This window comes from Triticum aestivum, chromosome 4A, assembly GCF_018294505.1.
Source record: "Triticum aestivum cultivar Chinese Spring chromosome 4A, IWGSC CS RefSeq v2.1, whole genome shotgun sequence".
Lineage (NCBI taxonomy): Eukaryota > Viridiplantae > Streptophyta > Magnoliopsida > Poales > Poaceae > Triticum > Triticum aestivum.
In genome coordinates, this window is record NC_057803.1 from 48,274,386 (window position 1) to 48,295,853 (window position 21,468).

The 21,468-nt window shown below is 41.8% G+C and overlaps 1 protein-coding gene across 1 annotated transcript; it reads left to right on the forward strand.

Moving 5' to 3' along the window:
- The first annotated feature begins 8,052 nt into the window (after positions 1-8,052).
- LOC123085076 (histone H3.2) lies at positions 8,053-8,703 on the forward strand. The gene has a single exon (XM_044506655.1). It carries the CDS (start codon positions 8,146-8,148, stop codon positions 8,554-8,556), a length of 411 nt encoding a protein of 136 aa, XP_044362590.1. The 5' UTR covers positions 8,053-8,145; the 3' UTR covers positions 8,557-8,703.
- Positions 8,704-21,468: the final 12,765 nt, after the last annotated feature.

The window sequence follows — 21,468 nt, forward strand, 5'->3', positions numbered from 1 at the left end:
TCCTCCGCGAGCCTCAACGCTCATTGGACCGCACACATCGGTATGTATGATTTCCAACAAGTTGGTTGCTCGCTCCATTGTTCCGGAGAACGGAGTCTTGGTCATTTTGCCCAAGAGGCATGGTTCGCACGTGTCAAACGATTCATAATCAAGAGACTCTAAAAGTCCATCGGCATGGAGCTTCTTCATGCGCTTGACACCAATGTGACCAAGGCGGCAGTGCCACAAGTATGTGGGACTATCGTTATCAACTTTAAATCTTTTGGCATCTACACTATGAACATGTGTAATATTACGCTCGAGATTCATTAAGAATAAACCATTGACCATCGGAGCATGACCATAAAACATATCTCTCATATAAATCGAACAACCATTATTCTCAGACTTAAATGAGTAGCCATCTCGTATTAAACGAGATCCAGATACAATGTTCATGCTCAAACTTGGCACTAAATAACAATTATTAAGGTTCAAAACTAATCCCGTAGGTAAATGTAGAGGCAGCGTGCCGACGGCGATCACATCGACTCTGGAACCATTCCCGACGCGCATCGTCACCTCGTCCTTTGCCAGTCTCCGTTTATTCCGCAGCTCCTGCTGTGAGTTACAAATATGAGCAACGGCACCGGTATCAAATACCCAGGAGTTACTACGATTACTGGTAAGGTACACATCAATCACATGTATATCAAATATACCTTTGGTGTTGCCGGCCTTCTTATCCGCTAAGTATTTGGGGCAGTTCCGCTTCCAGTGACCCTTCCCCTTGCAATAAAAGCACTCAGTCTCAGGCTTGGGTCCATTCTTTGACTTCTTCCCGGTAACTGGCTTACCAGGCGCGGCAACATCTTTGCCGTCCTTCTTGAAGTTCTTCTTACCCTTGCCCTTCTTGAACTTAGTGGTCTTATTGACCATCAACACTTGATGTTCTTTCTTGATTTCAGCCTCTGCTGACTTCAGCATCGAGAACACTTCAGGAATGGTCTTTTCCATTCCCTGCATGTTGTAGTTCATCACAAAGCTCTTGTAGCTTGGTGGGAGCGACTGGAGGATTCTGTCAATGACCGCCTCATCTGGGAGGTTAATGTTCAGCTGGGTCATACGGTTGTGCAACCCAGACATCTTCAGGATGTGCTCACTGACAGAACTGTTTTCCTCCATCTTACAACTGTAGAACTTGTCGGAGACATCATATCTCTCGACCCGGGCATGAGCTTGGAAAACTAGTTTCAGCTCTTCGAACATCTCATATGCTCCGTGATGCTCAAAACGCTTTTGGAGCCCCGGTTCTAAGCTGTAAAGCATGCCGCACTGAACGAGGGAGTAATCATCAGCGCGAGACTGCCAAGCATTCATAATGTCTTGGTTCTCTGGGACGGGAGCGTCACCTAGCGGTCCTTCTAGGACATATTGTTTCCTGGCAGCTATGAGGATGATCCTCAGGTTCCGGACCCAGTCCGTATAGTTGCTGCCATCATCTTTCAGCTTGGTTTTCTCTAGGAACGCGTTGAAGTTCATGTTGACATTAGCGTTGGCCATTGATCTACAAGACATATTTGCAAAGGTTTTAGACTAAGTTCATGATAATAAAGTTCTAATCAAATTATGAACTCCCACTTAGATTAGACATCCCTTTAGTCATCTAAGTGTTACACGATCCGAGTCGACTAGCCCGTGTCCGATCATCACGTGAGACGGACTAGTCATCGTCGGTGAACATTTTCATGTTGATCGTATCTTCCATACGACTCGTGTTCGACCTTTCGGTCTCCGTGTTCCGAGGCCATGTCTGCACATGCTAGGCTCGTCAAGTTAACCCTAAGTGTTTTCGCTGTGTAAAACTGTCTTACACCCGTTGTATGTGAACGTAAGAATCCATCACACCCGATCATCACGTGGTGCTTAGAAACGACGAACTGTAGCAACGGTGCACAGTTAGGGGAGAACACTTCTTGAAATTTTATAAGGGATCATCTTATTTACTACCGTCGTCCTAAGTAAACAAGATGCATAATACATAATAAACATCACATGCAATTATATAGTTGTGACATGATATGGCCAATATCATATAGCTCCATTGATCTTCATCTTCGGGGCTCCATGATCATCTTGTCACCGGCTTGACACCATGATCTCCATCATCATGATCTCCATCATCGTGTCTTCATGAAGTTGTCACGCCAACGACTACTTCTACTTCTATGACTAACGTTTAGCAATAAAGTAAAGTAGTTTACATGACGTTATTCAATGACACGCAGGTCATACAAAAAATAATGACAACTCCTATGGCTCCTGCCGGTTGTCATACTCATCGACATGCAAGTCGTGAATCCTATTACAAAGAACATGATCTCATACATCACAATTCATCATTCATCACAACTTCTGGCCATATCACATCACATGATCAATCGCTGCAAAAACAAGTTAGACGTCCTCTAATTGTTGTTGCATCTTTTACGTGGCTGCAATTGGGTTCTAGCAAGAACGTTTTCTTACCTACGAATCACCACAACGTGATTTTGTCAACTTCTATTTACCCTTCATAAGGGCCCTGTTCATCGATTCCGCTCCAACTAAGGTGGGAGAGACAGACACCCGCCAGCCACCTTATGCAACTTGTGCATGTCAGTCGGTGGAACCGGTCTCACGTAAGAGTACGTGTAAGGTTGGTCCGGGCCGCTTCATCCCACAATACCGTTGAGCAAGAAAAGACTAGTAGAGGCAAGTAAGATGACAAAATCCACGCCCACAACAAAGTTGTGTTCTACTCGTGCAAAGAGAACTACGCATAGACCTAGCTCATGATGCCACTGTTGGGGAACGTTGCAGAAAATTAAAAATTTTCCTACGGTTTCACCAAGATCCATCTATGAGTTCATCTAAGCAACGAGTCTAGGGAGAGAGTTTGCATCTACATACCACTTGTAGATCGCGTGCGGAAGCTTGCAAGGTGATGATGTAGTCGTACTCGACGTGATCCAAATCACCGATGACCAGCGCCGAACGGACGGCACCTCCGCGTTCAACACACGTACGGGACGGGAGACGTCTCCTCCTTCTTGATCCAGCAAGGGGGAAGGAGAGGTTGATGAAGATCCAGCAGCACGACGGCGTGGTGGTGGATGCAAGGCGTCACAGCAGCAGGGCTTCGCCGAGACTACGAGGGAGAGACGTAACGGGGGGAGGTGGAGGCGCCAGGGGCTGGTGTGTTCTCCTCCTCTCCCCCCCCACTATATATAGGGGTGCCAAGGGGGGGGGGCGCCGGCCCTAGTAGATGAGATCTACTAGGGGGGCGGCGGCCTAGGGGAGGTTTCCCTCCCCCCAAGGCACCTAGGGGTGCCTTCCACCACTAGGACTCCTCCTAGGGGGAAACCCTAGGCGCATGGGCCTATAGGGGCTGGTGCCCTTGGCCCATGATGGCCAAGGCGCACCCCCTACAGCCCATGTGGCCCCCCGGGACAGGTGGCCCCACCCGGTGGACCCCCGGGACCCTTCCGGTGGTCCCGGTACAATACCGATAACCCCGAAACTTGTCCCGGTGCCCGAAATAGCACTTCCTATATATAATTCTTTACCTCCGGACCATTCCGGAACTCCTCGTGACGTCCGGGATCTCATCCGGGACTCCGAACAACATTCGGGTTTCTGCATATACATATCTTCATAACCCTAGCGTCACCGAACCTTAAGTGTGTAGACCCTACGGGTTCGGGAGACATGCAGACATGACCGAGACGCTCTCAGTCAATAACCATCAGCGGGATCTGGATACCCATGATGGCTCCCACATGCTCCTCGATGTTGTCATCGGATGAACCACTATGTCGAGGATTCGATCAAACCCTGTATGCAATTCCCTTTGTCAATCGGTACGTTACTTGCCCGAGACTCGATCGTCGGTATCCCAATACCTTGTTCAGTCTCGTTACCGGCAAGTCACTTTACTCGTACCGTAATGCATGATCCCGTGTCCAACACCTTGGTCACATTGAGCTCATTATGATGATGCATTACCGAGTGGGCCCAGAGATACCTCTCCGTCATACGGAGTGACAAATCCCAGTCTCGATCCGTGTCAACCCAACAGCTACTTTCGGAGATACCTGTAATGCACCTTTATAGTCACCCAGTTACGTTGTGACGTTTGATACACCCAAGGCACTCTTACGGTATCCGGGAGTTACACGATCTCATGGTCGAAGGAAGAGATACTTGACACTTGCAAAGCTCTAGCAAAACGAACTACACGATCTTTTATGCTATGCTTAGGATTGGGTCTTGTCCATCACATCATTCTCCTAATGATGTGATCCCGTTATCAACGACATCCAATGTCCATAGTCAGGAAACCATGACTATCTGTTGATCACAACGAGCTGGTCAACTAGAGGCTTACCAGGGACATAGTGTGGTCTAAGTATTCACACGTGTATTACGATTTCCGGATAATACAGTTATAGCATGAATAAAAGACAATTATCATGAACAATGAAATATAATAATACTTTTATTATTGCCTCTAGGGCATATTTCCAACAGATCTTGCGTGTGCGTAGGATTTTTTTTGAAATTACTACGTTCTCCAACAGCCGCGTCGCCGTGGACGACACCGCGTAGTTGTGACTGCAGTCCTGGCCGCGGACATCGCCACCGGTTCCGCACTCCTCACCGCATGAGGACAATCTATTATCCGTCTCCGTGTCTGTCGCGCGGCCGTAGTATTGGTCACCATCGCGTAGCCTCTGTACTCTGCCAACCCACTCTCCAAATCCATGGGTAAAGTGTGAGTGTCTCCAACCTAGCACCGCCCTCCTCTAGCGGCCTAAAGCACAAGTTCTCCGGCGACGCATCCGCAGCCCTCCACACGGATCTCTCATCCAGCGGGTACTCTAGGTCGCAGTTTCCCTTCTTTTTTCTTCTGCGGTTGATTGTACACAAAATGTGATTTTGTAGCGCCTCATTTTTCTGCTCGTCATGGGCTTGTGCTGAAGGCTTCATTTTTCTGCTCGTCATGGGAATGTGCTTGAAGGATCTTGATTATGGCTCTCTTTTTTCAAGTTCCGCAATACTTTTTATTGCAAGGAAGACGAATTCCTTAAGAAACTAGAAGACATTCAGTTATTGTTTATACATGCTAATTGCTGTTGAATTTCAAATAAGGATTGGGTGCTGTTGTTGTTGACGGAGGGCGCGCCTCGGGGCGCTGGTAAAATACCTCACTCTCTTTTCTCTTTTCCTGTCTTATATTCTTTCCCATGAAGGTCACATAATGCCTCCAATTTGTACTTCTTGCTTCATAATTCGTTTTCCTGAAACAAATGAAATAAGATGATTATACTTTTGGTTATTTTGGACCATTCAATTTGATGATGATCTCTTGCAGATCTCCAAAATGGAAAAAGTAATGTTTCATTATCTCCCACCGCAAGGGAAACAACTCAAAATTTTTAACAACCTTGCTCCTGTAGAACGGGCTCACCAGGCCACCTTGTAAAAGTGCAACTCACTTAGATCCAGTGTTGCTTGTTGTCGTTGTTGTATCCATATCCAATGCTACCATATGTTATGAAGTTTATGTTGATATGAGATTCTGATGTACTCACTGAATGCAGAGGTGAGAAAAAAGCACACGGTTGGGGCAAGCGAAAAAGGGAGGAGGCATATTTGTCCACAACATGAACTAGGGACTGGATGCGTGGAAGGTGGAGTTGAAGCATGTGTCCTGTTTAGCCCAGCTTTGGAACATGAGGAGGAAGGTGTTGTTTTCTTGGTAAGTAAATTAGTGTTGCACTGACCATGGTAGTGTTTCCTGGGTAAATCCTCTGTCATCAGTGTCAGGAGGAACCGGGGGAGGAAGAGAACATCAGTAGCCCCTGCAACAAGGACCCATGCAGGCTACAACGGTGACGCCAGTGGCATGGCTAGCATGAATTGCAGTAGCATCTCCCAGTAGCTGACGAAGACGCTGCCCGACTGGCATGTTGATGGCTTCCTCTTGGACGATGCCACGACCTCAGCTGCAGTCGTAGTCTCCATACCGGGGTCACTTTAGGTGCTTTTTTTATTGTACATATATGTTTCAAGCTACTGCAAGCAAGATGCAGAAATAAGGACAACAAAGGTAGCCGAGGATGATAAAGATCATATTCATCTTTATCTTGTTTTTCATATGGGACTTAGTGTGGAGAAAGGGACATGGTGATTGGCGGAAAGAGAGCTACGTGGGAGAAAGACAACACAGTTTTTTGAATTTTAAAAATAGAAGACTTGTTGCTCAATGACATGGTGAGAAAACTTCATGATATGTTGTGGTATGTAGATAATTTAGCATCTAGTCTGAGGTTTATCCGTGGTTCAGTTTTTGTTCAGTGAGCGAGCATATAGTGACCAAACTGTGTTCAATTTATATATGTCACCAACATATCCCAGTAAGATTTCGCTCATATTTATGTTTTGCCTTCCCAACTCAGTATGCTTCATCTACGCCTGATTTGACCAGACTGGAAGAACATTTAGTGTCTTAGCAAACCAAGAGCAAAAGCGAGCACAATGATGAATTCACTTTTTTTAGGTCTGATGAATTCACTTATTCTGAGAATTTTGTGATGCTTGGTGAGAATGAAAGAGGGAAAACACATGAAGCGTTTATTTGAACGTCTAGTTGGTCCAAAGTCCTCATGAAAACACACATACACATGAGCGCAATCAATCAAACCATAAAAGAACAAATCACAATCATCGCAAGAGTTAGCTTATCATCTCACAATGAAGCTATATCAAGTGAAGTTATACCAGGACATCAAAGCTAGAGCGAAGTGGCGGACCAGTGAAGGAAGATCAATGTTTGTCTGTTTATTTGTGGGATAAGAAATATGTCAAGAAAAATAGAACCAGTGAAGGGTCAAGAAGGACAAATACAACAATAAAACATTGTTGTGCTGCTCCGTTGCAATGCACGGGCAGTCAGCTAGTTATGTATAAGTTCTTCTTGTCAAGCAACCAACATGAGCTATGACTTTTTAGAAGATAGAACAAAAGAATTGACGAATTTATTAAAAAGAACTAGCCAAAAACCGATACATATCCACACACGCCAACCTCGAGGCTAGGGTACAAATGAGCCAACGACTTTGTAGCCCAAGAAACGTGAGACAACACCCTACCACACGACCCGGACCCGACGCTCTAACCACACAAACGCACGGACCGGCCCCGAGGTTGCGTACCGAACGAGTTTGTCGACTCTGCCCCCAAGCAACCCAAGATGCAACCATGGAGGGTGAACTCCGGAGCCGCCGCTCCGTCTTCCACATCACCCCCAGGTCATGCACCCACCTATCCGACAACGATGCAAAAAAAAACCTCATGTGCTAGTGTTATCCGACAGAAGATGATACCTCCAAGACGACTCCCCCAAGGAGCATGCGACGAGAACAACGTTGACGCCCACTCCGACCAAGGCCGGAGCTTGGGTTTTTTTATCAGCTTCATGATGCAAATTTGAACCAAAAATCAGGAGAAATTCAGAAAAGGCTCAGACACATATCCACATAACAAGGTAAGCAAGATGACGCAGGAGATGTGAATTAGACCGTGGTAAAAATTATCGATCATGCAACGGTCCATTTAACATTTTAAACATCCTTTTAACAAATTGCTCCGGAACTAGGTTATATTATCATCTTTTGTTTTCAAATGACAATCAATTCTTCAGAACCCCCCCCCCCCCCCCCCCCCCCCCAAAAAAAAACCAATTCTTCAAAAGTTTCAGTACAAGACTGAAATGCTTCGTAAAAGTCTACCCCCGCAAAAAAAAAAGTCTACTGCTCTAGTCCCGCTCAACAGCAGCACACCGCTCGTGAGGCACACGGATAGCGATCCGCGTGACGGCCGCAAACTTGAATCCAAACCGTCCATCTGGAAGCGATCCAACGGTGCCCGTGCCACCCTCCGCCGCCCGCCCGGCGAAATCCAAACCCCAAAATCATCGCGCGCAAAGCACCAAAACCTATCCCAGATCCTATTTATACCCCCCTCCATCCCTCCACGAATCCACCACCGCGAGAAATCACAATCTCAATCTCCAAACCGTAGCAGCAGCAGCAGCATCTCTCCCCTCTCCAACAAGCTTCGATGGCCCGCACGAAGCAGACGGCGCGCAAGTCCACCGGCGGCAAGGCGCCGAGGAAGCAGCTGGCGACCAAGGCGGCGCGCAAGTCCGCCCCGGCCACCGGCGGCGTGAAGAAGCCCCACCGCTTCCGCCCGGGGACCGTCGCCCTCCGCGAGATCCGCAAGTACCAGAAGAGCACGGAGCTGCTCATCCGCAAGCTCCCCTTCCAGCGCCTCGTCCGGGAGATCGCCCAGGACTTCAAGACCGACCTCCGCTTCCAGTCCTCCGCCGTCTCCGCCCTGCAGGAGGCCGCCGAGGCCTACCTCGTCGGCCTCTTCGAGGACACCAACCTCTGCGCCATCCACGCCAAGCGCGTCACCATCATGCCCAAGGACATCCAGCTCGCCCGCCGCATCCGCGGGGAGCGCGCCTAGGCTCCGCACGCGCCCTGCCCGCTCCGCTTGGTTGCCGGTAGCTGTCTATGGTTCTGTAGTTGTTTGCCCTCCTTGTATGTCCTGTGGGTGCCATCGATTGTTCAAATCTCTGGTTTGATAAATGGAATCACGCATCTTTTATTCAAATTCTGGCTCGTTTTCTACATTTTCTTTTTGCTGCTAGATCTTGTATGCTTGATGGTCCGATTATGTGGGTTCACTGTAAGTGCTAAGGCCCCCATTTGATTATTGCGATCTGGGAGTGCATCTGCGGGCTACAGTTTCATGGTCTGTTGGCTTTTTTGAGTCCTCATGGTTTTTTGGCGACTACCAGTTTCTTGGAAATTGAGGCTGTGATACATCTAGGTGAAGTGAAAATGCAGATCTGATGGTCTCTTTTGAGCAATTAGTAATCCTGTATACATTTTATCTTTATATAGGTAACTATTTGCTGCGGGTTCAGTTCTAGTAAGTAAAAATGACAATCTGCTAGTTCCTTGTTCAGCTAACAATCAATTCTGAAACAGCTCATTTGTGACGAGAGGCTTGCTCATATGGAATGACAAATATTTTGGCACACTTGTTTTATCGTGATGCTCTATTATGCCACTGAAACACCATTTTCCCATGTGGTGCTATTAGATCCATGTCTTTCAATGTGTTATTTGAAGAGGGTTTTCCCATGTGGAGTATCAAAAGTAGTGTAGTTTGTCTGTTCCAGCTTCAGAGTTGAGCGAGTCACTGAGAGTTGTAGCTGCAGATTTTTCTTTTCCCGCATACAAATCTTAGCAGAAGCGTTCCATGTAATTTTTTTCTCCACACAAGACAACAATCAATTCTGATGCACAAACCAGGACATGAGGATCATAATAGCACTCACTCAAACTTTCTTGTTTCCATGCTTTTGTTTTGTTCTGGGGTTAACTGGAATGATGCCTCTACAATTTTCGCCAATTTGAAAGATGCCAATGCAGCTTTCCTCTTTTGAAAAATACCATTGTAATTATAGCTATTTAAACGCATACGTGGTGAAGCATATGCCGTATTTCAAACTGCAGGCACACATGGGCGGTCGGTTTGTCCACATGACTCAAACTGCCACTGAATTAAAAACAAAGGGACTGCCCCCATTTGATTGCTGTAACCTGGGGACACCTTTTTTTTTTCCTTTTTGAGGAATAAAATCTGCGTGATACAAGCAAATGTTCATCTTCTCTTTTGGTGAATAACACATTTTTCTGTTGTATTTGTTGGTGTTGGATTCTCTGGTTGGAACACCTGCTGGTAAAGGGCCTTAGAAGTATGGTACTTGCTGCTTAGCACATTGATTATTTGTCTTCCTTTTCGGAATCGAGGAGCTTTCATACCTGATTTTTCATATCCAAAAAACCTGGTAAGACAACGCCATTCAGGATTACAAACCACTCCATCACGGCGTCATGACCGACCACCCAATCATCACATTCTTGAGAAGTAAACAACATCTACCTTATCAGGTATCACATGTTTCCCAGAGATCAGCAACATAACAATTTTGAATTCAGGAACAATTTTTGGAAGTCACGAACATTTTCTGAATCGATGAATATTTTTTGAAATTCATGAACATTTTTTAATGGATGACAAATTTTTGAAATTTGCGATCATTTTTTTAATTGATGAACAACTTTTGAATACGTACACATTTTCCGAATCATCTTACATTTTATAATGATGATTTTTTAATTTTGGAACAATTTTTGAAATTCACAAATAATTTTTGAATTGTCATTTTTTTGAATTCGTGAACAATGGACGAAGATTATTTAAATTTTCATAACAAATTATAAAATCCACAAATATTTTGAATTAAAAATATTTTTATAAAATTGTCAACATTTTTTGTATTCATGAGAAATCGGCGAACATTATTTACATTGTTGTGAAAATATTATAGAAAAAATCATGAACATTTTATGAAATCCCGAACATTTTTGGAATTCATGAACAATTGACGAATGCTATTCAAATTTTGTGATTTTTCTAAATTCATAAACCTTTTGAATTCACAATATTTCAAAAAGTCTTGAACATTTTCTGAACTCATGTACAATCAGTGAATACTATTTAATTTTTGGGAACATTTTTTGAAAAATCACGAAATTTTTGAATCCATATTAAAAAAGCATGGACATTTTATGATATCCAAAACATATTCAAATTCGTGGATTTTTTTTGAAATTTGGATTTTTGTTTTCATATTTTGTTTTTAAATTAAAGAACATTTTTTGAAATCCAAACATCTTTCCCAAATTTGAGATCCATGAAGAATTGTCAAAGTAAAGAAAAATGAAAAACGGAGCGCCCAAACCGTACATGGGCCGGCTCAAATTGGCGCGTGGGCAGCTAGGGGCGCGTGTGACCTCGCTTTCTAGGGCGCGGGTGGGGAAATAGGAGGACTCGCACTGTTTCGAAAGGAATCAGCCTCCCTTTCTGGGCCAGTGCTTATTCTTATCACGAACCATTACTTATTGAAGAGAAGAAATAATGTGGTTCATTGGAATCCATAAAGAGAGGCTTCTTCATGTTTTTTAGACGAGATCTCGATGGTCCTTATATTTTACTACAGCTGCAGTAGTCGTTGGTTCTGATTAATTGTAGTATTCAACTACTAGATGGAATCACGCACTCTGATATTATGGCGCCAATAAAAGGCTCTATTCTGCGAACATATTATGTCGTGTAGAAAAATATTGTCATTCAAATTTTTAGGATAGATAAATAAGAATTGAGAGTTTTGAACAAATGAAAAAAATATTACGATTCCCCGCAAACAAAAGGGAAATAATAATTCGATGTTCAAGCATATATAAAAAACATTGATGTCGTATAACTTAGTTTAATTGACGGTCATTTATACGCATGTCCAAGATCATCGACAACAATCTCATTTGTGCACCGAGTAATACAAAAGAAAACCCTTTATTTCTACCAATTGTTTTTTGACTGACGCAAACCTCCTCATGAGACGTCCGGTTGTTCGAGATCGTGCGGCTCTCGTCTCTCGCGCGTGCTCAATCAGCCAGTGCACTGCAACCAGGCCCAGATCGTCAGCATCTCGCGCACCTATTTCACGATCTGGAAAGGGAAAGAGGTTGCAACATTTATTCCCTGACCAAAATTGAGCAGCACCCAGATCTAACGGAACCACCTGATGCGACGGTCCTTGCAACTCCAATCTTCCGAAATGGCGAAGCTGCCGCAAGAATGGGATGTGCAAATCAGGCGGGAACGTATGCAAAGGGGCTTGATGAGCGGTGTTCTTGGGGGCTGAGGGGCTCGTCAGAGCCGCCACGTTGGGACGGGGGAGCTCGACTGGAGTGTAGGGCTCGTTGTACAGTAGAAGGGCGCACGTGCGGGTTGATTTGCTTAGTTTTAGGTAGAGTTTCAGAGTAACTATTCCACTAAGCACAACAATCAATCCATAGTCATGGGCTTCAATTTTTTTTGGCTAAATTAGTGTTTCGGTGCATCACATACCGAGATCTGTACTCATTTGCTTCCATTGTTTGGATGTGACAGGGTTTGATTCTTTGTAACCGGGAAGTGATGGTGCATTGCAACTCATACCTTTTTTAGTGGTTTTGTTTTTTAGATTGGTCAAGTGTAGAAAAAGCTTTTTATCAATGTCTACTGGATTATTTGTTTGCACTATCTGGGTTTGTGGGTGTTGTCTACGTGTTGGTGTTGTGTGTTATTTGTTTATCAGTGGTGTGTCAGTGTTTAGATAAGTTTTTTATGTCGGCAAGTTGTGTGTTTCATCTAGTAGTGGCCAATGCAGGGTGATTATTTGTGCTTATCCAAACATTCTACAGCTACTGTTGCACAATTTATAATAAGGTGGTAGTTTGTTGTGTTTTTCTTTTGTTTTTTGCAAAGCCTCGAGAATGGATGATGAAGAACCTGCTGATGGGTCCTTCACAACATGCTTTTCAACTACTCATTCACGCCAGGTTGATGTGAAACATCTGAGCGACAACAAAAGGGGAATCTTAAATAACTGCAGTTTTGGATCTTTGATGAATATCGCCCCTTCTTTGTACCAGATGAGTTGTTTGACTACATACCGAGGGAGTAGTCATGAAGATTTACCCTAAGCAGGGTTTTGTTTAGGTATCAAAACACCCCCAAACATTGCAATTTTTGATGGTTCCTTTCCTCTCGGAATGTTTTTTTCCCTAAGTGACACACGTCTTCTGTTTTTTTCTGTCATAAAAGAAGACTATATTGTTTATGACCGGCACAATGCAATTTGTTTTTAATGTCCCATCGGAGACAAGGTCCGTGGAGCTCTTGATTTATCGAGATGGGACAAGGGCTTCAATAAAGAAACTATATATGTATTTCAGAAGACGAGGAACGATGACACTATGACCGCCGCGAGGACTTGGGTGCTTTTATGCACCACCCTTGTGCTAGTCCGTGGCACCGGCAACCTGGTGACCCTATACTACCTTGCTAGCCTAAAGGACATGGGCATGGAATTCTCTTGGCAGTCGTTTGATAAGTTTATTGGTTGTGAGTTACACTATATTAGTGAAATTTGATGTACTATTAGAAAACACAAAACTCCATTACCCACAATCTTAAATTACAAAACTCAATTGCCTATGATCTTAAATTGCAAAACACCCTTCTATATTTGTGATTTTGGTTAGTCAAAGGTGCTAATATTATTGTTATGACAACTCCAACACATGCACATGTAATTGTACTAACTCTCTCGTATGCTAACTTTTTCATCCCCGAACATAGCATAGATTACATGATTTTGATAGTGCATGTTAAATATGTCTTGAAGTTACCGGGATGGGGATGGGAGGGTGATACGTCTCCAACGTAACTATAATTTTTGATTGCTCCATGCTATATTATCTACTGTTTTGGACTATATTGGGCTTTATTTTCCACTTTTATATTATTTTTGGGACTAACCTATTAACCGGAGGCCCAGCCCAGAATTGCTGTTTTTTGCCTATTTCAGTGTTTCGAAGAAACGGAATATCAAACAGAGTCCAAACGGAATAAAATCTTCGGGACATGATTTTCTCACCGAGCGTGATCCAGGAGACTTGGACCCTGCTCTAAGGAACAAAAGAGGCGGTCACGAGGGGGGGCGCCCCCCTAGGGCGCGCCCCCCTTCCTCGTGGGCCCTCGTTGCTCCTCCGGCGTACTTCTTCCTCCTATATATACACACGTACCCCCAAACGATCAGAACAGGAGCCAAAAACCTAATTCCACCGTTGCAACTTTCTGTATCCATGAGATCCCATCTTGGGGCCTGTTCCGGAGCTCCGCCGGAAGAGGGCCGTCATCACGGAGGGCTTCTACATCATCATAGCCTCTCCGATGAAGTGTGAGTAGTTTATCTCGGACCTTCGGGTCCATAGTTAGTAGCTAGATGGCTTCTTCTCTCTCTTTGAATCTCAATACAAAGTTCTCCCCCTCTCTCGTGGAGATCTATTCAATGTAATCTTCTTTTTGCGGTGTGTTTGTTGAGACCGATGAATTGTGGGTTTATGATCAAGTCTATCTATGAATAATATTTGAATCTTCTCTAAATTCTTTTATGTATGATTGGTTATCTTTGCAAGTCTCTTCGAATTATCCGTTTGGTTTTGCCAACTAGATTGGTAGTTCTTGCCATGGGAGAAGTGTTTAGCTTTGGGTTCAATCTTGCGGTTTCCTTACCCAGTGACAGAAGGGGCAGCAAGGCACGTATTGTATTGTTGCCATCGAGGATAACAATATGGGGTTTATTTCATATTGCATGAATTTATTCCTCTACATCATGTCATCTTGCTTAAGGCGTTACTCTGTTTTTAACTTAATACTCTAGATGCATGCTGGATAGCGGTCGATGAGTCGAGTAATAGTAGTAGATGCAGAATCGTTTCGGTCTACTTGTCACGGACGTGATGCCTATATACATGATCATGCCTAGATATTCTCATAATTATGCACAATTCTATCAATTGCTCAACAGTAATTTGTTCACCCACCGTAGAATACTTATGCTCTTGAGAGAAGCCACTAGTGAAACCTATGGCCCCCGGGTCTATTCTCATCATATCAATCTCCATCACTTTTATATTATTTTGCTATTTACTTTGCCTTTACTTTTTACTTTGCATCTTTATATCAAAAATACCAAAAATATTCTATCTATCAGATCTCACTCTCGTAAGTGACCGTGAAGGGCTTGACAACCCCTAATCGCGTTGGTTGCGAGTAGCTATCGCTTTGTGCAGGTACGAGGGACTTGAGCGTGGGCTCCTACTGGATTGATACCTTGGTTCTCAAAAATTGAGGGAAATACTTACGCTACTCTACTACATCATCTCTTCCTCTTCGGGGAAAACCAACACAAGCTCAAGACGTAGCAAGAAGGATTTCTGGTGCCGTTGTCGGGGAGTCTACGCAAAAAGTCAACATACTAAGTACCCATCACAATCCCTATCTCTCTCATTATATTATTTGCCATTTGCCTCTCGTTTTCCTCTCCCCCCAATTCATCCTTGCCGTTTTATTTGCCCTCTCTCTCTATCCTCCCTCTCTGTTTGCCTCTTTTGTCTGCTTGCTTTTTGTTTGCTCGTGTGTTAGATTGCTTGTTTGTTGCGATGGCTCAAGATACTACCAAATTGTGTGACTTCACCAATACCAATAATAATGATTTCCTTGGCACTCCGATTGCTCCTCTTACCGATGCTGAATCTTGTGAAATTAATACTGCTTTGTTTAATCTTGTTATGAAAGATCAATTCGCTGGCCTTCCTAGTGAAGATGCCGCTACTCATCTGAATAGCTTCGTTGATTTATGTGATATGCAAAAGAAAAAAGATGTCAATAATGATGTCGTTAAATTGAAGCTATTTCCTTTTTCGCTTAGAGATCGTGCTAAAGCTTGGTTTTCGTCTTTGCCTAAGAATAGTATTGATTCATGGAACAAGTGCAAAGATGCTTTTATCTCTAAGTATTTTCCTCCCGCTAAGATCATCTCTCTTAGAAACGATATTATGAACTTTAAAAAACTTGATCATGAACATGTTGCACAAGCTTGGGAGAGAATGAAATTAATGATACGTAATTGCCTACTCATGGTTTGAATTTGTGGATGATTATACAAATTTTTTATGCCGGATTGAATTTTGCTTCTAGAAATCTTTTAGATTCGACCGCGGGAGGAAATCACTTTAGGAGATGCTACTAAACTCCTAGATAATATTATGGTTAATTATTCTCAATGGCATACTGAAAGAACTTCTAATAAAAAAGTGCATGCGATAGAAGAAATTAATGTGTTGAGTGGAAAGATGGATGAACTTATGAAATTATTTGCTTCTAAGAGTGTTTCTTCTGATCCTAATGATATGCCTTTCTCTACTTTGATTGAGAATAACAATGAATCTATGGATGTGAATTTTGTTGGTAGGAATAATTTTGGTAACAACGCTTATAGAGGGAATTTTAATCCTAGGCCATATCCTAGTAATCCTTCTAATAATTATGGGAATTCCTACGACAACTCTTATGAAAATTATAATAAGATACCCTCTGATTTTGAATCTAATATTAAAGAATTTATTTCTTTGCAAAAGAAATTTAATGCTATGATTGAAGAAAAATTGCTTAAGATTGATGATTTGGCTAGGAACGTTGATAGAATTGCTCTTGATGTTGATGCTTTGAAACTTAGATCTATTCCACCTAAACATGATATTAATGAGTCTCTTAAAGCCATGAGAATTTCAATTGATGAGTGTAAAAAAAGAACCGCTAGGATGCGTGCTTCCAAATATGCCTTTATTAAAGCGTGGTCTTCCAATTCCTATGAAAGTAATGATGAAGATCTAAAAGTTATTGATGTGTCCCCAATTAAATCTTTGTTTTGCAATATGAATCTTGATGAAACTGAATATGATCTTCCTTTACCTAGAAGGCGTTCTAAAAATTCGGAGTGTATTTCCTTGTTGCTAAACCCACTATATTGGATTTGCTAAACCCACTATAGATGTTGCTAAACCCACTATATTGGAAACAAAAATATTGTTGATGGAAATTATAATCTTGATGGAAAGAAATAAAAATCTAGATGTTGCTAAACCCACTATATTGGATTTCAAGGAATTTAATTATGAAGATTGCTCTTTGATTGATTGTATTTCCTTGTTACAATCCGTGCTAAATTCTCCACATGCTTATAGTCGAAATAAAGTCTTCACCAAACATATTGTTGATGCCTTGATGCAATCTTATGAAGAAAAACTTGAGTTGGAAGTTTCTATCCCTAGAAAACTCTATGATGAGTGGGAACTAACTATTAAAATTAAAATTAAAGATCATGAGTTTTATGCTTTGTGTGATTTGGGTGCTAGTGTCTCTACTATTCCCAAGACTTTGTGTGATTTACTAGATTTCCATAATTTTGATGATTGCTCTCTAAACTTGCATCTTGCGGATTCCACTATTAAGAAACCTATGGGAAGAATTAATGATGTTCTTATTGTTGCAAATAGGAATTATGTGCCCGTAGATTTCATTGTTCTTGATATAGATTGCAATCCTTCTTGCCCTATTATTCTTGGTAGACCTTTCCTTAGAACGGTTGGTGCAATTATTGATATGAAGGAAGGGAATATTAGATTTCAATTTCCATTAAAAAAGGGCATGGAACACTTTCCAAGAAAGAAAATAAAATTACCATATGAAACTATCATGAGAGCCACTTATGGATTGCCTACCAAAGATGGCAATACCTAGATCTATTCTTGCTCGTTATGCCTAGCTAGGGGCGTTAAACGATAGCGCTTGTTGGGAGGCAACCCAATTTTATTTTTATTCCTTGTTATTTGCTCCTGTTTAGTAATAAATAAATTATTTAGCCTCCGTTTAGGTTGTGTTTTTTGTGTTTAATTAGTGTTTGTGCCAAGTAGAACCGTTGGGAAGACTTGGGGAAAGTCTTGTTGAACTTGCTGTAAAAACATAAACTTTAGCGCTTATGAGAACTACTATCATTTTTATTTGAAGAGTGCTATTTAGTTAATTATTTTTGCAGATGATTAATAGATAAATTCCTCACTTCCAGCAATTTATTTTAGAATTTTTGGGGTTCCAGATCTTGCGCTAGCTACAGATTACTACAGACTGTTTTGTTTTTGACAGATTCTATTTTTTGTTTGTTGTTTGCTTATTTTGATGAATCTATGGCTAATAAAATAGTTTATAATCCATAGAGAAGTTGGAATACAGTAGGTTTAACACCAATATAAATAAAGAATGAGTTCATTACAGTACCTTGAAGTGGTCTTTTGTTTTCTTTCGCTAACGGAGCTCACGAGTTTTCTATCTTGAGTTTTGTGTTGTGAAATTTTCAAGTTTTGGATGAATACTTTTGATGGATCATGGAACAAGGAGTGGCAAGATACTAAGCTTGGGGATGCCCATGGCACCCCCAAGATAATCCAAGGACACCAAAAAGTCAAAGCTTGGGGATGCCCCGGAAGGCATCCCCTATTTTCGTCCACTTTCATCGGTAATTTACTTGGAGCTATATTTTTATTCACCAACATGATATGTGTTTTGCTTGGAGTGTCTTATATTATTTGTGTCTTTTTATCTTAGTATTTCACAATCATCCTTGCTGTACACACATTTTTAGAGAGCCATACATGAATTAAAATTTGATAGAATACTCTATGTGCTTCACTTATATCTTTTGAGCGTTATAATTTTGCTCTATGTGCTTCACTTAGATCTTTTAGAGCATGATGGTGGATTCGTTTTAAAGAAACTATTGATCTCTCATGCCTCACTTAAATTATTTTGAGAGTCTCTTACTAGCATGGTAATTTGCTTGATAATAATATGCTTGGTATTCAAGATTTGCGAAACTTTTTTTTGAGTGTGTTGAATACTAAGAAAAGATTGAAGCATGATGATTGTTTTGAGATATGGAGGTGATAATATTAAAGTCATGCTAGTTGAGTAGTTGCGAATTTAAAGAATACTTTTGTTAGAGTTTGTGATTCCCGTAGCATGCACGTATGGTGAACCGTTATGTAACGAAGTCGGAGCATGATTTGTTTATTGATTGTCTTCCTTATGAGTGGCGGTCGGGGATGAGCGATGATCTTTTCCTACCAATCTATCCCCCTAGGAGCATGCGGTAGTACTTTGCTTTGATAACTTCTAGATTTTTGCAATAAGTATATGAGTTCTTTATAACTAATGTTGAGTCCATGGATTATACCACTCTCACCCTTTCACCTTTGCTAGCCTCTCTAATACCGCGCATCTTTCGCCGGTATCATACACCTACCATATACCTTCCTTAAAACAGCCACCATACCTACCTATTATGGCATTTCCATAGCCCTTCCGAGATATATTGCCATGCAACTTTCCACCATCTAGTTCATCATGACATATCCATCATTGTCATATTGCTTAGCATGATCATGTAGTTGACATAGTATTTGTGGCAAAACCACCATTCATAATTCTTTCATACTTGTCACTCTTGATTCATTGCATATCCCGGTACACCGCCGGAGGCATTCATATAGAGTCATACTTTGTTTTAGTATGGAGTTGTAATAATTGAGTTGTAAATAAATAGAGGTGTGATGATCATCATTTAATAGAGCATTGTCCCCAAAAAATAAAAAGGCTAAAGAAAAAAAAAGAGGCCTAAAAAAATAATAATAAATAAAAAAAGGGCAATGTTACTATCCCTTTTTCCACACTTGTGCTTCAAAGTAGCACCATGATATAGCGAGTCTCATATATTGTGCTTCAAAGTAGCACCATGTTCTTCATATAGAGAGTCTCATATGTTGTCACTTCCATATACTAGTGCGAATTTTACGTTATAGAATTTGGCTTGTATATTCCAACTATGGGCTTCCTCAAATTGCCCTAGGTCTTCATGAGCAAGCAAGTTGGATGCACACCCACTAGTTTCTTTTGTTGAGCTTTCATACATTTATAGCTCTAGTGCATCCGTTGCATGGCAATCCCTACTCACTCACATTGATATCTATTGATGGGCATCTCCATAGCCCGTTGATTCGCCTAGTTGATGTGAGACCATCTTCTCCTTTTTGTCTTCTTCACAACCATCATTCTATTCCACCTATAGTGCTATGTCCATGGCTCACGCTCATGTATTGCATGAAGATTGAAAAAGTTTTGAGAAAGTTAGAGTATGAAACAATTGCTTGGCTTGTCATCGGGGTTGTGCACAATTTAAATACTTTGTGTGGTGAAGATGAAGCATAGCCAGACTATATGATTTTGTAGGGATAACTTTCTTTGGCCATGTTATTTTGAGAATACATAATTGCTTTGTTAGTATGCTTGAAGTATTATTATTTTCTATGTCAATATAAACTTTTGTCTTGAATCTTTCTAATCTAAATATTCATACCACAATTAGGAAGATTTGCATTGAAATTATGACAAGTAGCACTCCGCATCAAAAATTCTCTTTTTATCATTTACCTACTCGAGGACGAGCAGGAATCTATAATTTTTGATTGTTCCATACTATATTATCTACTGTTTTGGACTATATTGAGCTTTATTTTCCACTTTTATATTATTTTTGGGACTAACCTATTAACCGGAGGCCCAGCCCAGAATTGCTGTTTTTTGCCTATTTCAGTGTTTCGAAGAAACGAAATATCAAACGGAGTCCAAACGGAATAAAATCTTCGGGAACGTGATTTTCTCACCGAACGTGATCCAGAAGACTTGGACCCTGCTCCAAGGAACAAAAGAGGCGGTCACGAGGGTAGGGGCGCCCCCCTAGGGCGCGCCCCCTGCCTCGTGGGCCCCTCGTTGCTCCTCTGGCGTACTTCTTCCTCCTATATATACACACGTACCCCCAAACGATCAGAACAGGAACCAAAAACCTAATTCCACCGCCGCAACTTTCTGTATCCATGAGATCCCATCTTGGGGCCTGTTTCGGAGCTCCGCCGGAAGAGGGCCGTCATCACGGAGGGCTTCTACATCATCATAGCCTCTTCGATGAAGTGTGAGTAGTTTACCTCAGACCTTCGGGTCCATAGTTAGTAGCTAGATGGCTTCTTCTCTCTCTTTGAATCTCAATACAAAGTTCTCTCCCTCTCTCGTGGAGATCTATTCGATGTAATCTTCTTTTTGCGGTGTGTTTGTTGAGACCGATGAATTGTGGGTTTATGATCAAGTCTATCTATGAATAATATTTGAATCTTCTCTGAATTCTTTTATGTATGATTGGTTATCTTTACAAGTCTCTTCGAATTATCCGTTTGGTTTGGCCAACTAGATTGGTAGTTCTTGCCATGGGAGAAGTGCTTAGCTTTGGGTTCAATCGTGCGGTGTCCTTACCCAGTGACAGAAGGGGCAGCAAGGCACGTATTGTATTGTTGCCATCGAGGATAACAATATGGGGTTTATTTCATATTGCATGAATTTATCCCTCTATATCATGTCATCTTGCTTAAGGCGTTACTCTGTTTTTAACTTAATACTCTAGATGCATGCTGGATAGCGGTCGATGAGTGGAGTAATAGTAGTAGATGCAGAATCGTTTCGGTCTACTTGTCACGGACGTGATGCCTATATACATGATCATGCCTAGATATTCTCATAATTATGCACAATTCTATCAATTGCTCAACAGTAATTTGTTCACCCACCGTAGAATACTTATGCTCTTGAGAGAAGCCACTAGTGAAACCTATGGCCCCCGGGTCTACTCTCATCATATCAATCTCCATCACTTTTATATTATTTTGCTATTTACTTTGCCTTTACTTTTTACTTTGCATCTTTATATCAAAAATACCAAAAAAATTCTATCTATCAGATCTCACTCTCGTAAGT